General features: G+C 50.8%; 5 protein-coding genes across 5 annotated transcripts; 2 read left to right on the top strand and 3 right to left on the bottom strand.

Annotated features, from left to right (window-relative positions):
• Positions 1-292: 292 nt before the first annotated feature.
• On the top strand, positions 293-2,589 carry ASPSYDRAFT_26858 (uncharacterized protein; the record flags this gene model as incomplete). The annotated part of the gene is made up of 6 exons (XM_040844328.1): positions 293-538; positions 756-807; positions 1,103-1,415; positions 1,597-1,669; positions 1,943-2,296; positions 2,332-2,589. The coding sequence occupies 6 exons, from the start codon at positions 293-295 to the stop codon at positions 2,587-2,589; spliced, it is 1,296 nt and encodes a 431-aa protein (XP_040708696.1).
• A 175-nt stretch (positions 2,590-2,764) lies between these two features.
• ASPSYDRAFT_141083 (vacuolar protein sorting protein DigA) lies at positions 2,765-5,767 on the bottom strand (the record flags this gene model as incomplete). The annotated part of the gene is made up of 3 exons (XM_040841106.1): positions 2,765-2,849; positions 2,897-5,489; positions 5,554-5,767. 3 exons carry the CDS (start codon positions 5,765-5,767, stop codon positions 2,765-2,767), a joined length of 2,892 nt encoding a protein of 963 aa, XP_040708695.1.
• Positions 5,768-6,238: 471 nt separating this feature from the next.
• On the bottom strand, positions 6,239-8,719 carry ASPSYDRAFT_138240 (ubiquitin C-terminal hydrolase family protein; the record flags this gene model as incomplete). Its single annotated transcript, XM_040840822.1, has 5 exons — positions 6,239-7,341; positions 7,398-8,001; positions 8,071-8,439; positions 8,495-8,587; positions 8,648-8,719. 5 exons carry the CDS (start codon positions 8,717-8,719, stop codon positions 6,239-6,241), a joined length of 2,241 nt encoding a protein of 746 aa, XP_040708694.1.
• Positions 8,720-8,935: 216 nt separating this feature from the next.
• Positions 8,936-10,862, top strand: ASPSYDRAFT_355237 (mitochondrial 54S ribosomal protein uL5m). The gene is made up of 3 exons (XM_040845348.1): positions 8,936-9,597; positions 9,688-10,380; positions 10,465-10,862. Exons 1-3 carry the CDS (start codon positions 9,347-9,349, stop codon positions 10,586-10,588), a joined length of 1,068 nt encoding a protein of 355 aa, XP_040708693.1. The 5' UTR covers positions 8,936-9,346; the 3' UTR covers positions 10,589-10,862.
• A 274-nt stretch (positions 10,863-11,136) lies between these two features.
• On the bottom strand, positions 11,137-13,945 carry ASPSYDRAFT_141258 (STE11 family mitogen-activated protein kinase kinase kinase; the record flags this gene model as incomplete). The annotated part of the gene is made up of 4 exons (XM_040841127.1): positions 11,137-13,377; positions 13,427-13,578; positions 13,629-13,702; positions 13,764-13,945. The coding sequence occupies 4 exons, from the start codon at positions 13,943-13,945 to the stop codon at positions 11,137-11,139; spliced, it is 2,649 nt and encodes an 882-aa protein (XP_040708692.1).
• Between the last annotated feature and the right edge of the window lie 679 nt (positions 13,946-14,624).

Below are 14,624 nucleotides of genomic sequence, written 5' to 3'. Positions count from 1 at the left end.
CTAAAATGGGGCGATGGATCGACTGTGGATTCGCAATCTCCAGTACAATCTGACGCCCAGAAATTCCAGCCGATCTGCCGGCTTGTCCAATGCTTCATTGACATTAACTCACTGCGCTTTTGTTGTAATTGCTGATTAGATCCATCTTGGCTGCGTTCTCGTCCTGGCTAGGGCTGACTCTGATGACGCTGACTGCCTGTCAGCACTGCCTGTTCAGGCATTCCGGCGCCACAGTTCTCATTCTGCTCTGCTTCTGCAAGCAGCTGTCTGCTGTTTCAGCTGTTTCAGGTTGATGGCTTTAGTGATCATGCAAGTTGAAGTAGAAGCCATCTGCAGTCGGCCGCAGCCGCCCAGCCCCGATTATTCACATTCTATCATGGAGCTCCAACGACTAGACTATACAGAACTGTCCAGCAGCGACCGCGAGATCCAGCAGGCCGCCGACCGACAGCTAAACACGGCGCTGTCGCAGCTAGGGTTTGCAAAGATCACCAACCACCCCATCGGGCGGCCGGTGGTCGAGGAGCTCTTCTCGTGGGTAAGTGACTGACACCGTAATCATTGCCAACTTTTGGGGGCCGGAAGCTCGTTATGAAGCTCATGACTGCGATTGGATCAGCGTCGACCAGACTCGGCGCTTTTTCGCCCTGCCCCTGGAGCACAAGCGAAAGGCCGCCCACCCGCCGCAGCCAAACCCACATCGCGGATGGAGCAGCGGTTAGCATATTGAACAAGTAACTAAAGAAACTAACTAGGATGAAGGAAATGTACAGATATCATGGATTGATCTGACCTTCCAATGTATTTGTGAGCCAAAAGATATGGTCCGATGAATAGCCCTACATTTCCTAATTGGGACTCACAACCACCTCAATCTATACTCTGGCACTTAACGTATAGAAGAGTTAGAGGTAGACTGAAAGGGTTATGTTTAATAATCTGACAGTGCCTTTTCAAGCTGGCATTTGCATCTGACTGCATCTGATCAGACATTTACTTCCTGTTCCAATTCAGCAATAGTCAATTAACAACTCCTAAACAACTATCCTACTTCAAACAATACACCAATTTCTGACCACTAATCTTCCCCCCCCCCCTTCAGCTCCTCCACCCCATCCAACACCGCCGCAAACCCCCCACGGTCCACCCTCAACGGATGCGCCCTCAACCTCCCCTCATCCATCAACCTCTACACAGCCCCATACGCCGGCTTCGCCAGCTTCCGGATCTCGGGGTCCGGATCGAGTCTGGCTTGATGACCTTGCGCGTCGCCGCCAGGTGCTCGGGGAATGGGTTCAGCGCGATGTACTGCCCGCCCGCGCGCCCGATCGCGCTGTAGCAGATTTTGAGCGTCGCGTCGCTGGCGATGCAGTCGACGGCGTATTTGAGGTTGTTGCGCGTGGAGGCGCAGGTCGGTGAGTTGTAGTCGAAGACTTGGTCGGCGCCGTAGGAGCGCACGAGGTCGAAGTTCTTGGGGGAGCAGGTCGTCCAGGCCCAGCCCTATCTCGGCGTCTGGTGGAAATACCCAGTGTAAGCACTCTTCCTCCTCCTTTCACACCCATAGTTATTGTCATAGTTATTGTTTACACTGTACAGTATATCCTCGGGCCTGCCCAACCCTATCCCCTTCCGCTCCATCGCCCTCAACATCTACCTAATCTTCAAGCTCGTCACAACCACCTTCCTCTCCCCCCCGCGTCAAAGACCTAACCCAATGGCGCAACAAAATCGGCATCCCCGGCGAACTGACCACAATCTACGCCAATCTCGACGGAAAAAGTCCCGTGGCTAGTTCCACGTATTCCCCGGAGCGACTGTCCCCTCCACATCCCCCGCAATATCACAGGCTGCGGGCCCATTCTCCCGCCCCTTGAGACTATGCCCGCCGACCACCCAACTGCAGCATGGCTAGCCAAACGCCCAACTATCCTCTTCAACCTAGGATCGCATGAAATACACCGTCGCCGATGCACAGCAGGTTATATCAGCACCAACGACAGTGCTAACTAAATACCCAGACGTGCAAGTCTTGTGGAAATGCCAACTATCAGACAGCACCACCACCAGCAAGGAAGCCCAAAACAGTACAAACAGCACCAACAGCACCAACAGCAACAGCAATGACGCCCTCACAATCCCAACACACCTAACCGACCGCATCCTCATCACCCCCTGGATCACCCCATCCCCCACATCCATCCTCGCACACCCAAACACAATAACAGCCGTGCACCACGGCGGATCCAACTCCTTCCACGAGGCCCTGGCTGCTGGCGTCACGCAGGTCGTCTGCCCCGTGTGGCTGGATAAGTACGTACGACTTTGCGTCAGCGTGTGGAGTTCCTGGGTGTTGGCGTGAGAGGGAATGCGGAGGCGGCGCCGCGGCTTGAGGGTGGGGAGTTGGGGAGGGCGATTTGTTTGACGATGGATGATGGGAGGAGGATGAATATGGGTAAGAGGGCGCTGGAGTTGCAGGGGCATATTGCTGCGTTGAAAGGTGGAGATGGTGGTGATGTTATGGGGTTGGGAGAAGGAGGGCTGCGAGGGTTATCGAGTGATGTTTCTTTTCCTGCTTTAGTTGCAATCTAAGTCTGTGGTTCGCGCAGTGCGAATGGTATTCCTTGGCTAGTATATACAGTAGTGAAAATAATAGAGGCTTGGGGAGTGTAAGGGTATAATGGCAGTATAGTATAGTTGAGTGGTTTAACAGATGATAAGACTTTCACAGATAACCAGACAGAAGCAGAGAACATGGCATGATTATCTATAGAGCCCATTCATCAGCATCATCTTTCGCAGTTATAAACGGTTTATCGATCTGTTTGATCGCATGGTCGCCGCAGAGGGTACTACCAATTATTAGCCTTGTTAGACCCCTCGGTAATGGAAAACTCACCATGCTTCTGCTATTAACCCGTCCAGTTCTTTCACTATTTCCTCTCGTCGCGCCGCAGTGAGGGCTCCCTCATTTAGTTGTGACTGTAGGTCTCGAATGTACTTCTTCTTCCCTCCCGCTCCTTCAAGCACTTGGCGCCCTAAGCAGTCGCTGTGGAATGCGTGCTGGCAGGGGAAAACGAAGAATTGTCGGCTGAGGACTGGAAGCGAGCATATCCAACACTTTTCGCCCGGCTCGACAATGGCGTATCGTGTATCAAGGGCCGCAATCTCAGATCGGATTTGGCGCGCCGTTTGCGCCGAATTGTCCATTTCTTGTCGTAACGCATCAATATGCCGAGAGTAGTCCTCCAGGGCAGTGCAAATCTCGTCTTTAAAGTCATCAATGACCACGAAGTCTGGGAAAAATGGAATGAGATCTTCGATTCGAAGCAGTTCGCACCTGCGAAGAAACTCAATGGCGTCTTTAATGCCTGTGCCCGGTTGCCGGATTCTCTTTTCCGCAACTAGAAGCCAGAGCTTCTTTCGTAGCTTATTGTTCCCCTCCGGGCGGTCGGCGATGATGGCCGCCATCTCGATATCGTCATGCTGAAGAGCCAGCTCCACAGCCTGGAGATACTGGCCCATGGCACTGTAAATATGGATGCATGACTGAACGCGCTGGTGCTGGATGCAAAGCCGAAGTGCAAAATCGGCGTCGTAAGGAGGAGGAGAGGATGGCTGCGACTGAAGATAGGTAAGGAGACCTGCTTCGGACGACGAGCGACTCGAAGCGTGTATTGATATGAGCGTGTTATGCACTGCTGCAGTTGGGTTCGGGTGGTTGACAATAATAAAGTTGAGGTATCGCACCGCTTGATTCTGAGTCAGTGGCACGCTAACGGTGTTGTTATAATTCAGCAAGGCAGGTATAAGCTTCTCAGGCTCAAGATTAGTTTGTCGCATCAAAATGTCGACCAACCCAGTTGCCGCGTGGGTCATCAGAACACTGCTGTGCTTGTAAAACACCTCAGGATCACTCTGTCTCTGCAGAACATTGAGCGCTTCAGTCCAGTTTTCTCGTTGAACCCAGTATGAGAGAACATAATTATGGTCGTTGATCACAGTGGCAAAAAACAGCAATTCCTTTTCACGTCCGTGACTGCTGATTATATCGTAGGCCGTCTTCTGGTCCAAGTCAGACTTGTACTTTGTCGCAAACTCCTGGAATTCGTTTCGAACAGCCCTGAGCTCGCCCTCGATGGCTTCGGTGCTTGACCCTTCAGCGAGCTCGGCTTTGGTCGTGATATTGTCATCAAGAGAGTTTAGTTTAGTCATGAAAACTTCTACAAGCCAACCTGCCACCATAGTCCTTTGCATGGAGGAGGACTTCTTATACATCGAGAGTTGGGAAAGCAAGTACTTCCGTAGAGCATCGTGCTGGCCGCGCTTGATGAGCGTTAGACAGACATCTTCAAACCCTTTGCTACTCTTACCCCAGACACCGGCGGCTTCCAAATAGCGGCCTTTGCTGGCAAGAAAGTCACCCGACGCCGTAGCAACAGCGTCCTTTTGAGAGTTCGTATGGGCATATTGTAGAGCTTGACCGAACAATTGTTTCTGCAGGAAGATCTTCCAGACATCTCTGTCCTCGTCCTGCACGCAAATCTCAAAAATGTCTTGGCCCGTAAACAGCCAGTAGGTGCCTTTCATCGCATCTGTTACAAGACCCAGAGCCCCCTGGCCAGGTTCCAGAACCTCTTGATCAAAGACAATCTCGTCGCTCATGCGGTTAACAGCGACAACTCTACCCTCGACAAGGACTAGGATGTGCCATTCCGATATCGTCATCGCGGTTATTGGGTTTTGGATCAGCTTCTTGCCTCCGCGTGCGGATTCTGTCGCCGGGAAGATGGACCGTGGGAGCATGGCAGAGCCTTCAAACGGCTGTTCCAGCTTTTCAGTGTATGGTAGTAGACCATGATAGATACCCTCAGAACTAAGCCACGCAAATTCTTTCTCCGGCTGGCCATCCACGCGAGGTGCATCAGATCCAGGCGGCGAAACGGCCAAAGCCGATGGTGCAGAGCCAGACGCCCGCTCGATCTCATGCACAACAGGAGTTTCCCTTTGAAGAAGGTCGGCATATATAGAACCACCGCCCTCTCTACCGGACCTTCCAGTACGCCCCAGGAAACACAACAACCTGCCGTGTGTTGCCACCAATACCCGCCTCTGCTCAGTCTTCGAAGTCACCGACTCCGCCCATACACCCGTTACCGGTGACGCGTCCGATGTTCTGTATATTGAAGTAGCATATCGTTCCTCGCGGCGATAGAATTCGGTAGATGGTTCGATATAGGTTTCCCAAACTTGGCCATCAGTCGTGCCCAATAGTATTTCTCGAGTAGATGCCGTCGGAAGCGAGGGGCTCCATGCGACGCTCTCAATCAAAAGCCCTTTGAGTCGCGACAATGGTTTCGGCTGCCGTGACTGCGTGTGGAGGTAGTAGTTCTCGCCCAAGGTTGTGGTGATGAGCAAGTGGGAAGCGGAAGGGTCCAAAAACATCCGACGTATTACGCCTATTTCCGACGACTTCTTTGGGAGGTCAACATCTTGTAGAATCGCGGTCAGCTCAAGGCCGTCACCAGACCAGGTCCACCATGAGGGGCTCTATACCATCAATATGTTCAGGGTTATTCAAATCAATCCGCAGAATACGACCGGTCGATAAGGCAAGAATTAACACGTTATCGGCAACCTGCGCAGCCACAAAATCGGCAGCGAGGGGGAACTGAAGCTGGACATGCTTGACATCAAACATAGGCAACGAGTCCAGAGGTTCGAGCAGGTTGCTGTGAGCGGCATACCCGCTGGATGTCTCCAGCGCCATAATGCGCCAATCGTAATCGAGAGCCTCTAAATCATACCGCGTACGACAAGGAAAGCTGGGTAGAGCATAAACAACCGAGAGGTGCGAAGCTCGGCCGCGATGATGTCGATAGGAAGAGGTGGAAGCTCCGCCTGCGGAGAAGTCAATTGGTTGCCTGGCTAGCTGTTCTAGCCTGAGGCACCATTCACGTGGAGTCAACAAGACATCTACCAGTACAGCTCGATTACCTTGTTGCCACGGATTAATTTGATGCTTATGTTTAGAATTATACCCCTTCGAGTGGATTATATTCCGGTATCCTGGTATGGTGCGCTGTGAGAGTTTCATTTGGTCTATTTCCGCCATTTTGAACCATCGAACGTAAGATGCAAGAAGCGAATCAACATTAAGGGTATCCTTTAATGGGATATGCGAATGCTATCCATACAAAACGCAAAAAAGAAAACCATGTACTAGTAGCGCTGAAAATTCTCACATAACAAGACACTCACGTTCCAGCTTGCGCCCTCTTCTTTCTCTAGACTTATCCTTCCCTTTGTCTTTCTGCTTGTCAGAGAGCCTTGATCGTCTCGGGCTCTTTTCTCTCATTTCACTGTTCTTCACTGTCTCGACAGTCAGTCCAGGGATGTCATTCCTGTTCGCGTCATCGTCCTCATCGTCGAGGGCAAAGGAATCACTGTTCACTTTATCCTTGCTAAGGCGACCCGCAAAGCGTGAGAACGTTGCACTGATCCTGTTTTCACTGACTTGACTGTTGGCACGGCTGCCCGGGTTCGACTTTGTAGCTCTGGATCCGCGCCTAGAGAATGAGATGGAACCCCTGTTGTCGTCGTCATCTCTTGGCGCAAGCCTTGGTGATGTTGAAGGAACGGAGCGCAACCCTGATTCCGAAATCTTGTTTCGGGCGTCCGTAGGATCCTCGGAATCGGTGTTTGGCGCATCCGCAACAGTAATTTCAAGACTCGGGCGGCCAGACCTGTACCCAGCATTGAGTTGGTTAGGCTGCAGCCTGGGAGAAATGGCTTCCGGATCCTGAGTTTCCACAGAGGCTATAGAGGAGGGTGCATTATTTGAGAAATTAGCTGCCGCTGCGTCCTCATCGATTGGTAGAATTTGGTAAAAGAGGAGGTATGGCGACTCGGTCTTCAAGGCTTGCTCAATGTCCACAAGTGTCACTCGTTCCGCAGCTAGGTCATCAAATCTCATCCAATATCTTGGAGTATCCGAATTTTGCTGTTCTGATCCATGCGAACTCGACGGCGGCGCGCCTGCACTGGTGCCTCTGACGATTGCAATGTAGTGGCCGGAATCGACCGAATTGCCTCTATGGCAAACAAGAGCCTGCAAGGATAGCTTAAAGTTTCCCTGGATCGGACCATCCTCCATGTTGTCATCCTGGATAAAATGCGGTAGCCCAATCTCAGTCGGAATATCAACAAATGTGTCGAGTCTAACTGCCTTGCCATTTGGAAGCATGGAGTATCGTTTCAAGCACATGCCTAGTATCGGCCGTTTTGTTGAGAAATGTGCCGCGACCTGAGAATCGTTCGTTGGAGAATTATCCGTATACCATGCTATAATCTGGGTTAGCGCTCGCTAAGAAGGCGTCAATGATGACAAGAGGCCTTACGAATCAAGCTGAAAAATTGCCATGCAGGCATCATTACCTCTTTTCTATAAGAGCCCTGGCGGTCCTTGGTGGGATCGTCTTCATCCGAATCCGGGATATACTTTGCTTGAATAATACTGTTCCTCCGGTATCTGGTTTTATCAGACGCCGGAGTCTCTGTCTTCGAGCTGATTTGGGTCACCGTTGGCGACAGCGCTGTTGGCGAGGAGGAGGTAGGTGTGTTTATTTCCACTGTCTCAACGTGCGCGGCAGAGCCCTTCACAAGTGAATCCATTGACTTGGTGGATTCAACAGTATTTTGGCGTTCGAGGTAACGCTTGACCTCAATCCTATTATTGAAGTATGATTCCAAGCACTCCTCCAACGTCACAGTCTTCCCATCCGTCGGCTCTGGGATTGCGACCTCCAATAACCGTTCGTTGACAAACCTGTGATCGTCGTTCATATCCTCTTTCCCAGTGTGATATATGTCCATCTTGAGTGTAAGGAGAGGCAGCTCTAGTCTTTCCGTAATAAAGGTAAATGCCTCGGATGCATCTTGCTGACGAAGGTTAGCTGCATCCTCCCAACCACATTCCGCAAGTGAATCCTGTATGTGTTTCGTCTTTGGATAAACCACTAAATCAGCTTTTGTCCCTCGAAAAAAGGTGCAGAAAACAGGTGGATCACATACAATATCCGTCGTTATAAACTTCCCGGAACGCAACATGTTAACCCAGAGCCTCAAGAGTACTGACAGTTTCCCGCGAGCCTCATCGTTGAACCTCTTGTACAATATCCCCTCAAAACAATCCAATCGTGCAAACATAGCAAAGAGCAGCGCGTCCAAATAACATGTTACGCCCTCCCGGTTCTCTGCGCCAAGGAGCTTCGTGCTTGGAGAATATCCTTTGATTATTCCTTCAATAGAGTCCTCAATAAGCAGGAGGAACTCAAACGCTTTCTCTACATCACCCTGTGTATGTTGCAGTGCATAGGTAAGGTGTTTTTCGTTTAACTCTGTGATGCCAAGGTTCGAAACTCGTCGCTCTAAAGTCTTGATCTGGTTTGTGTAAGTGAGCGCCGAGCAACAGATAGGCGGATGATGCAGTACACACCTTCTTCTGTTGATCACTGGAGTTCCCATTTGTAGTGTTTGTATCGTCTGAGGTGAAGAAACCACGAAGTCGAGGATGAGAGTGGTTTGACGACTGTACGAACGAGGTCAGAATGAACAAGGCATATTCTTCCCAATTTCGCGACCACTATACCTCATCCTTGTTGTGTTTTGTATGCTTGCCATTTCGTTCGCGTCTGGTCAAAAATCTGTGGATTCCGCTCATCTTTAAGGAGTGCCGAGTTCAACGATAAACGAATGGAGGGGTATGAGACTGCGGAGGCCAGGAATCGACATGAGGAAAGTTGTATGTTGCCGACCTTGGACAGGCCACTAAATTCTCGTCAAGTACGGAGCAAAGGCCTTATTCGAAAATGAGAGTATCAGGTGAAGGGCTCTTCTGATAAACTGCACAGAGGGTTGGCAAAGGACTTCCGTATGGTAGGCACCAGCTGAGCGAACCCAGTGACATCACAAGGCCAGGGCTGAAAGAGCAGGCAAGTAAGGACAGTAGGTGATGAAACGGGCGCAGCACAAGGGTCTATGAAATGACGATGATAGACATAGATCTGATCGATCAGTGCGCGGTGCCCCACTGGAAACCAATGTCCCTCGCAGATTCCCTCACTAAATTAATGGTTTGATCCGGATGGCGGGGAGTAATGCCTTTCTCGGCCAGATGCGGAGCTTCTCGCGATACGGGCCGGTGTCTGCCTGAATTTCAGGCCAGTGTTTTCAGGCTCGATATTCGTCTCACGTGACATCTCCGAGATCATGCGTCTTGTCCGCGAAACATTTTTTGACCGTCAGGCCTCGACGAGTTCGCAGCAACAACCATTACCTGTCGATTCCAATGGCTGCAAGTGAGCCGTCAAGATACCTGGCAAGGTCATTGCCGCGGGCTATTGTACCCTCTGCCCGCGCGCAGGGTCTCTGCTGGCGGCGCCATGCCTCTGACCAAGCGTCCCCCAAGCCGTCCCCTGCTCTCAGTGAGCTGGAGTCGGACGGTCTTCTGAAGGGCACAGTTGCACCCGAAGACGTTGCGAAGTCATTTGACCCCGTTGCACGAGCCAGATCACGGAGGACTCAGCTTCCACGAAGTCGGTAAGTCGCTTCCTGCGCGACCTGCAACTTACCCCCCGACACTTTCGACCCGGGTTGAAACAACATCTCATACTCATCACCCACATATAGGTATCAGTTCCGATCGCCGAAGTACGATCGCGGTCCGTTGCACCCTCACAGACCTCCTCCCCCCTCCGATCCCTCTTCTCGACTCTTCGTGCCGGGCCCCTTCTCTCTCACGAGAGTCGAACAGACCCACGAATCAACCATCGCCTCCGACATCCTCACCCTTTGCTATGTTCACAACCCACCAGGATTCAAGCCCCCACCAAAGGCACCTCGTCTTCGTTCATGGGATGACAGCTCACCCTACCACAAGAATCGAACTCTCCGCGGGCCTCGTGGCGGCGATGTACTCCGACTCCTTCGGAAACCCATCACCTTCAACAACGTTCCCAAGCTCGAGCGGATCACAATCCACACTTACGTCAAGGAGGCCGCGAAGGAGCACTCTGGATGGCTCCACGTAGCTGGTATGGCGCTACAAGCAATTTCAAATGTCAAGGTGCAGACATACAAGTCTAGGACCAGTCTTGCCAAGTGGTACATTTCTCCCGGTAGAGATTCCGTGGCCGCTAAGGCGGAACTGCACGGAGAGAACATGGAGCACTTCTTCGGAAAGCTGGTTGACATCCTGATGCCCCGCCTCAAAGACTGGCCAGGCGTGAAGGGCACCAGCGGTGATAGCAGTGGAAACATCACCTTCGGTCTGGAGTCGGAGCAAGTCGCTCTATTCCCGGAGATCGAGGTCAACTACGACATGTACGTCATTTTGCCTGCCTTCTGACCCTCAGTACATACCTTCTCGCTGTAGGATAATGGACTAACCCGTCACTTCGTGAATAGGTACCCGCCCAAAATGATTCCCGGTTGTCACATTACTTTCCACACATCCGCCAGGACGGACAAGGATGCTCGCCTGCTCCTCAGTGCCATGGGTGTCCCATTCTACGGAAAGCTCGTCGACTGAATTGGTTTTTATTACTATGCCCTACCGTGCATTTTATATACCAGCCATCTTTTCCGCCTCCTTGTCTTTGGACGGGCACGTAACGCATACGGCGTGATATCGCCCTTTGAGGACATGTATATTATTCTCTGTTTTAGTACTCCCATTGCACAGGCATCTCTTTCTGTTTCGAGTGTACATTCCTAGATCTTATTTTTGCGCGAATAAACCATCATACACTTGATACGCAATCCGTAAAGGTGCAGGTGCAGGCTACAACGAAGAATTTTGTGGACAACAAACGTGAATAACAAGGGCTATTAAACGCCATCAGACAACCCGTATCGTGTGAACTTGAGTTGCATTTTTCGAAAGGTCAACAAAATCCTGTCATGTATATGGTCCAAATCTAAAAACGCCTGTGTTCACGAAAACTGACGGCCAAATATTCATTGACAAAAAAAAGAGGAACAAGACAGGTAAAACCCGCAATTGTCATGGCTACTCCGATTCTCCAAAACTCAAGTGCTAAGAAAAAAAAACCCTTTCTTTCGTCCAAATCATAAAGCTTAGTTTAGTTGCGTAGCAAGGAAAGGAGACTTGAGCAATTCATCTGCGTCAGGTCTCTGCTCGTGATCAAGTTGGAAAGTCATGTCCAAGAAGGCAACGGCGTCCTTGCTGGCGCCTTCAGGAGCAGGCGGCCGGGCCTTGTTGCTTCCAATTGCAAAGATGGCTTGAAGCTGGCTGCAATCTGGGAAAGGGTGCGATCCGATGAACATTTCAATCACTAGACATCCCAAACTCCAGATGTCAGCCTTCTTTGTATGAGCCGTCTGGCGGACAACCTCAGGCGCCATCCAATAAACACTGCCCTGCATTGAGGGCCGATGTATGTGACCTCCGCCATTGCTCGCTCTAGTTCCAAGTACAGTTGACGCTTCGACTCTCTTGGAGATACCGAAATCAGATATTTTGATGCCACCTTTGTTATCAACGAGAACATTGGCACCCTTGATGTCACGGTGGATGATATCCTTGCTATGGAGATAGGACAGGCCAGCAAGAATTTGCCGCACGAAATTCTTTATCAAAGGTTCTTGGAAAGTGTTGTACTGCTTAAGCATTGTCGCAATGGAACCACCGGGAACATACTCCAAGAAAATATTCAGATACTGGTCGTCGGCAGTAGTTCCCAGGTATTGGACAATGTTTGGGTGATGGAGACCCTGAAGAAGATCAATCTCATGCTTAAGCGCGTCGACCATGTTGTTCTTTCGCTTGTCAAATTCGGTGCCCTTGGTTGCCGACGGGATCTCAACTTGCTTGACAGCCATGAGCTCACCAGTGATTGAGTGGAGTGCAAGGAATACACTTCCAAATGAACCCTCGCCGATCAGTGAACCCTTCATCCAGTTGACGAAATTGTTCCCAGCCAAGAATTCGGTCAGGCCATCATCATCTTCTTCTCCATCTTCGGCCATGAGGACACTCAGACGTTCATTGAATGAGCCTCCATCTGTTGCGGCAACACTTGCGTTCTCATCCAGTAGGCTATTGCGTGAAGTACTTGGGTCATCAGAGCCACTATCAAACGACACGTATGACTTGCGGTTCGGCTCAATGGGTGACTCCTCCTGAAGCGGGTGGAGAGAACTAGAGGCGATCGAGTCTCTATACGAAGTTGAAGGGAGGCCAGGCTTTGCTGAAGTCACGGAGAGGGGTCGTGCGGCTCGAGTGGGCGGCGCACCGTTATTAAGCCAAGTATCGGCAATGCTAGGAATAGGCGGTGCATCTCTCAAGCTGGACGCATAACTTGTATTGCTGACGACACTTAGCCGGCTGGCCGCTCTACTCAGGCGTTGCGACCTGCGAACGGACATGCGCATCGTCTTCTCAATATCTTCCCTCTGATGACCCGGGAAGTAGGACGATATTTCGTGAATAATCATCTCGCTAGGCGGTCGAGCACCGAAGAATGATCGCAGCTTGGAAACTCGCTCATTGACTTGACCAGGTCGTATATCGTGATCACTGGGTGTCGCATTATGGCGAGAGACAGGTGACATTGGTTGTCTAATATTATGCCAAGATTCCCCTGTTAATTGTTGTATCTTCATTTGGTTGCGCATGTTTGAACTGCTGAGAGCGTTCATATGCGCAACTTGGCTCTCGTCCAGCGCGAGCTGTGATGCCCGGTGAATCTCATCAGAATCTGGTTCTCCAGCATGGATTTTCCGGAGAATAAGGCGGCCCCTTTCCGATCTATGGTAATTCTCACATATTTCCATAAGTTCATTGTCAGATAGTCTCCGACTGTTTGAAGGGTTTGGCTCCAGGCCGTCAAGCACATAGAAACAGTAGTTGCGGTACTGGTGTTCAGGTAGCTGTAATTTCTTCAGAACACAGAGAATAATCTCATCAGGCGTTTTGCAATGCTTGATATCCAAAACTTTGGTTTGACCACCAGTATAAATCACTCTAATCACGGGAGCGTTACTCAGCAACGAGCCCATTGTCATACCGTCGAGGCTGGGATTATGTCGATGTGTTCCGTTTCGATCAGACGGGGTTGAGGGATTGCGTCCTGAACCTGAGCCGCTGGAGAAATAGTCTTTCCGCCCAGAATCCATGGGACTGGCCACATAGCGATGCGGTCGTAGAGGAGACCCCGGACGGGAAGAAGTTCTCCCATATTCAGCATCGCCGGCCCTAGATGATCGCCGGCCACTCGAGGCTTGCTGACGTGCGTTGAACGAGCGAGCAGCGTCGAAAGCTGTCTGATTGGCTGCTTCCAAAGCCGCTAATTGTCTCTGTATGGCATGAGTAGGAGGAAATAAATAGACATATGTATTGACATACCAAGTTCTTTTGTTTTCGGTTTACTACTGACTTGTTCCTGAGCTGCTTTATAGCAACGAAAATGCGCACCCGGTCGCCAATCTTCTTGATGCCCATTTCTTGCAGAATCCTCTGGTCGCATTCGATTAAATTGTTGCCATTAAAGTTATTTGCTGAAGACGGTTAGTATTAGGTCACCGACGACTCCGCAAGGATTATGTACCTTTGAATAGCGGTTCATATTGTTGGCAGTTGATTGTATGAAGCCACGCGACGACTTGTTTCTCGTCCCAAGACCTACGCGAGTCAACCCTGGACCTTCTTTGTTATACCGGCTATGGTATGGAGAGTAACACACCTCACAGCATCGAGCCCATCGTCAACTTCGGAGAACTCCGACTTCGTTGGGCTGGTGTGAAGTGTTGCTGATTGCGGTTCCAAAAACGTGGAGGGCTTCTGTGACGCAGTGTGATAAGATGCTGTCGGGGTCTGCGACGTTGGCAACCCCATGTTGCCCGTATATGTCTTCGATGCTAGCATTGTGGGGAATAATGTTGGCGCGTGTCGCGAAATGGGTCTTTCCGATCACAGTTTCAAGCGAATGGCTCTCTGCGAAAAGGTTTCAATTGAATTGGCAGAAAAGAGGGCGTTTCCTGGCAGGTTCCGATGGTCGCTAATGCATGATAAAGAGTACTTGGAGGTGCAGGGACAAATTGTTAGCCTTGCTGGTAGAACAAAGAGGGGGTTTGGCTACGAGAGTAAACCGGAGACCCCGCGTCTCAACAATCACCAAACTTAAAGCTGGGAGGACGACATACCGAATCAGAGGAATATGAAAGGGAATATATGTAAAGAGGCCACCGCGAATCCGAACGGACGCAAGCGGCGATGGCTGTTCTCTTTGTCCTGTGGTTGTGAGGTCTGGACTCTGGACTCGGACTAGGCTGACGATCGGCTTGTATTGTTGATCAGAGGACCCCAACACCCAAAACTCAGGAGGCTCCAAAAAGAGGGAAACGAGGGTCAAAGGAGCCTGGAGAGGGAGATTCCGTGAATGTAAAGAATACAGCCGATCAATAGGTGCAGAACGCCTGGAGAGCGGCGGAGGGGGATCGGAGGGAGGAAGGAGAAGGCAGTCTTATTTCTGATGTCGGGCAGGCTGTCTGTTGTCCGATCTCCTCCACTCCTAGAGATGTTTCAGCTTCAGGCTAAGGCCGTC

Source organism: Aspergillus sydowii (genome assembly GCF_001890705.1).
Source record: "Aspergillus sydowii CBS 593.65 unplaced genomic scaffold ASPSYscaffold_1, whole genome shotgun sequence".
NCBI classification, from domain to species: Eukaryota; Fungi; Ascomycota; class Eurotiomycetes; order Eurotiales; family Aspergillaceae; genus Aspergillus; species Aspergillus sydowii.
This window is presented reverse-complemented; position numbering and strand designations above follow the sequence as displayed.

Excerpts from the sequence above, each read along its gene's own strand:
- ASPSYDRAFT_355237 (XM_040845348.1), top strand. The coding sequence starts at position 9,347 with ATGGCTGCAAGTGAGCCGTCAAGATACCTGGCAAGGTCATTGCCGCGG. Across the intron at positions 9,598-9,687 it reads ACTCAGCTTCCACGAAGTCG|GTATCAGTTCCGATCGCCGA; the intron begins GTAAGTCGCTTC and ends ACCCACATATAG. Across the intron at positions 10,381-10,464 it reads ATCGAGGTCAACTACGACAT|GTACCCGCCCAAAATGATTC; the intron begins GTACGTCATTTT and ends CTTCGTGAATAG.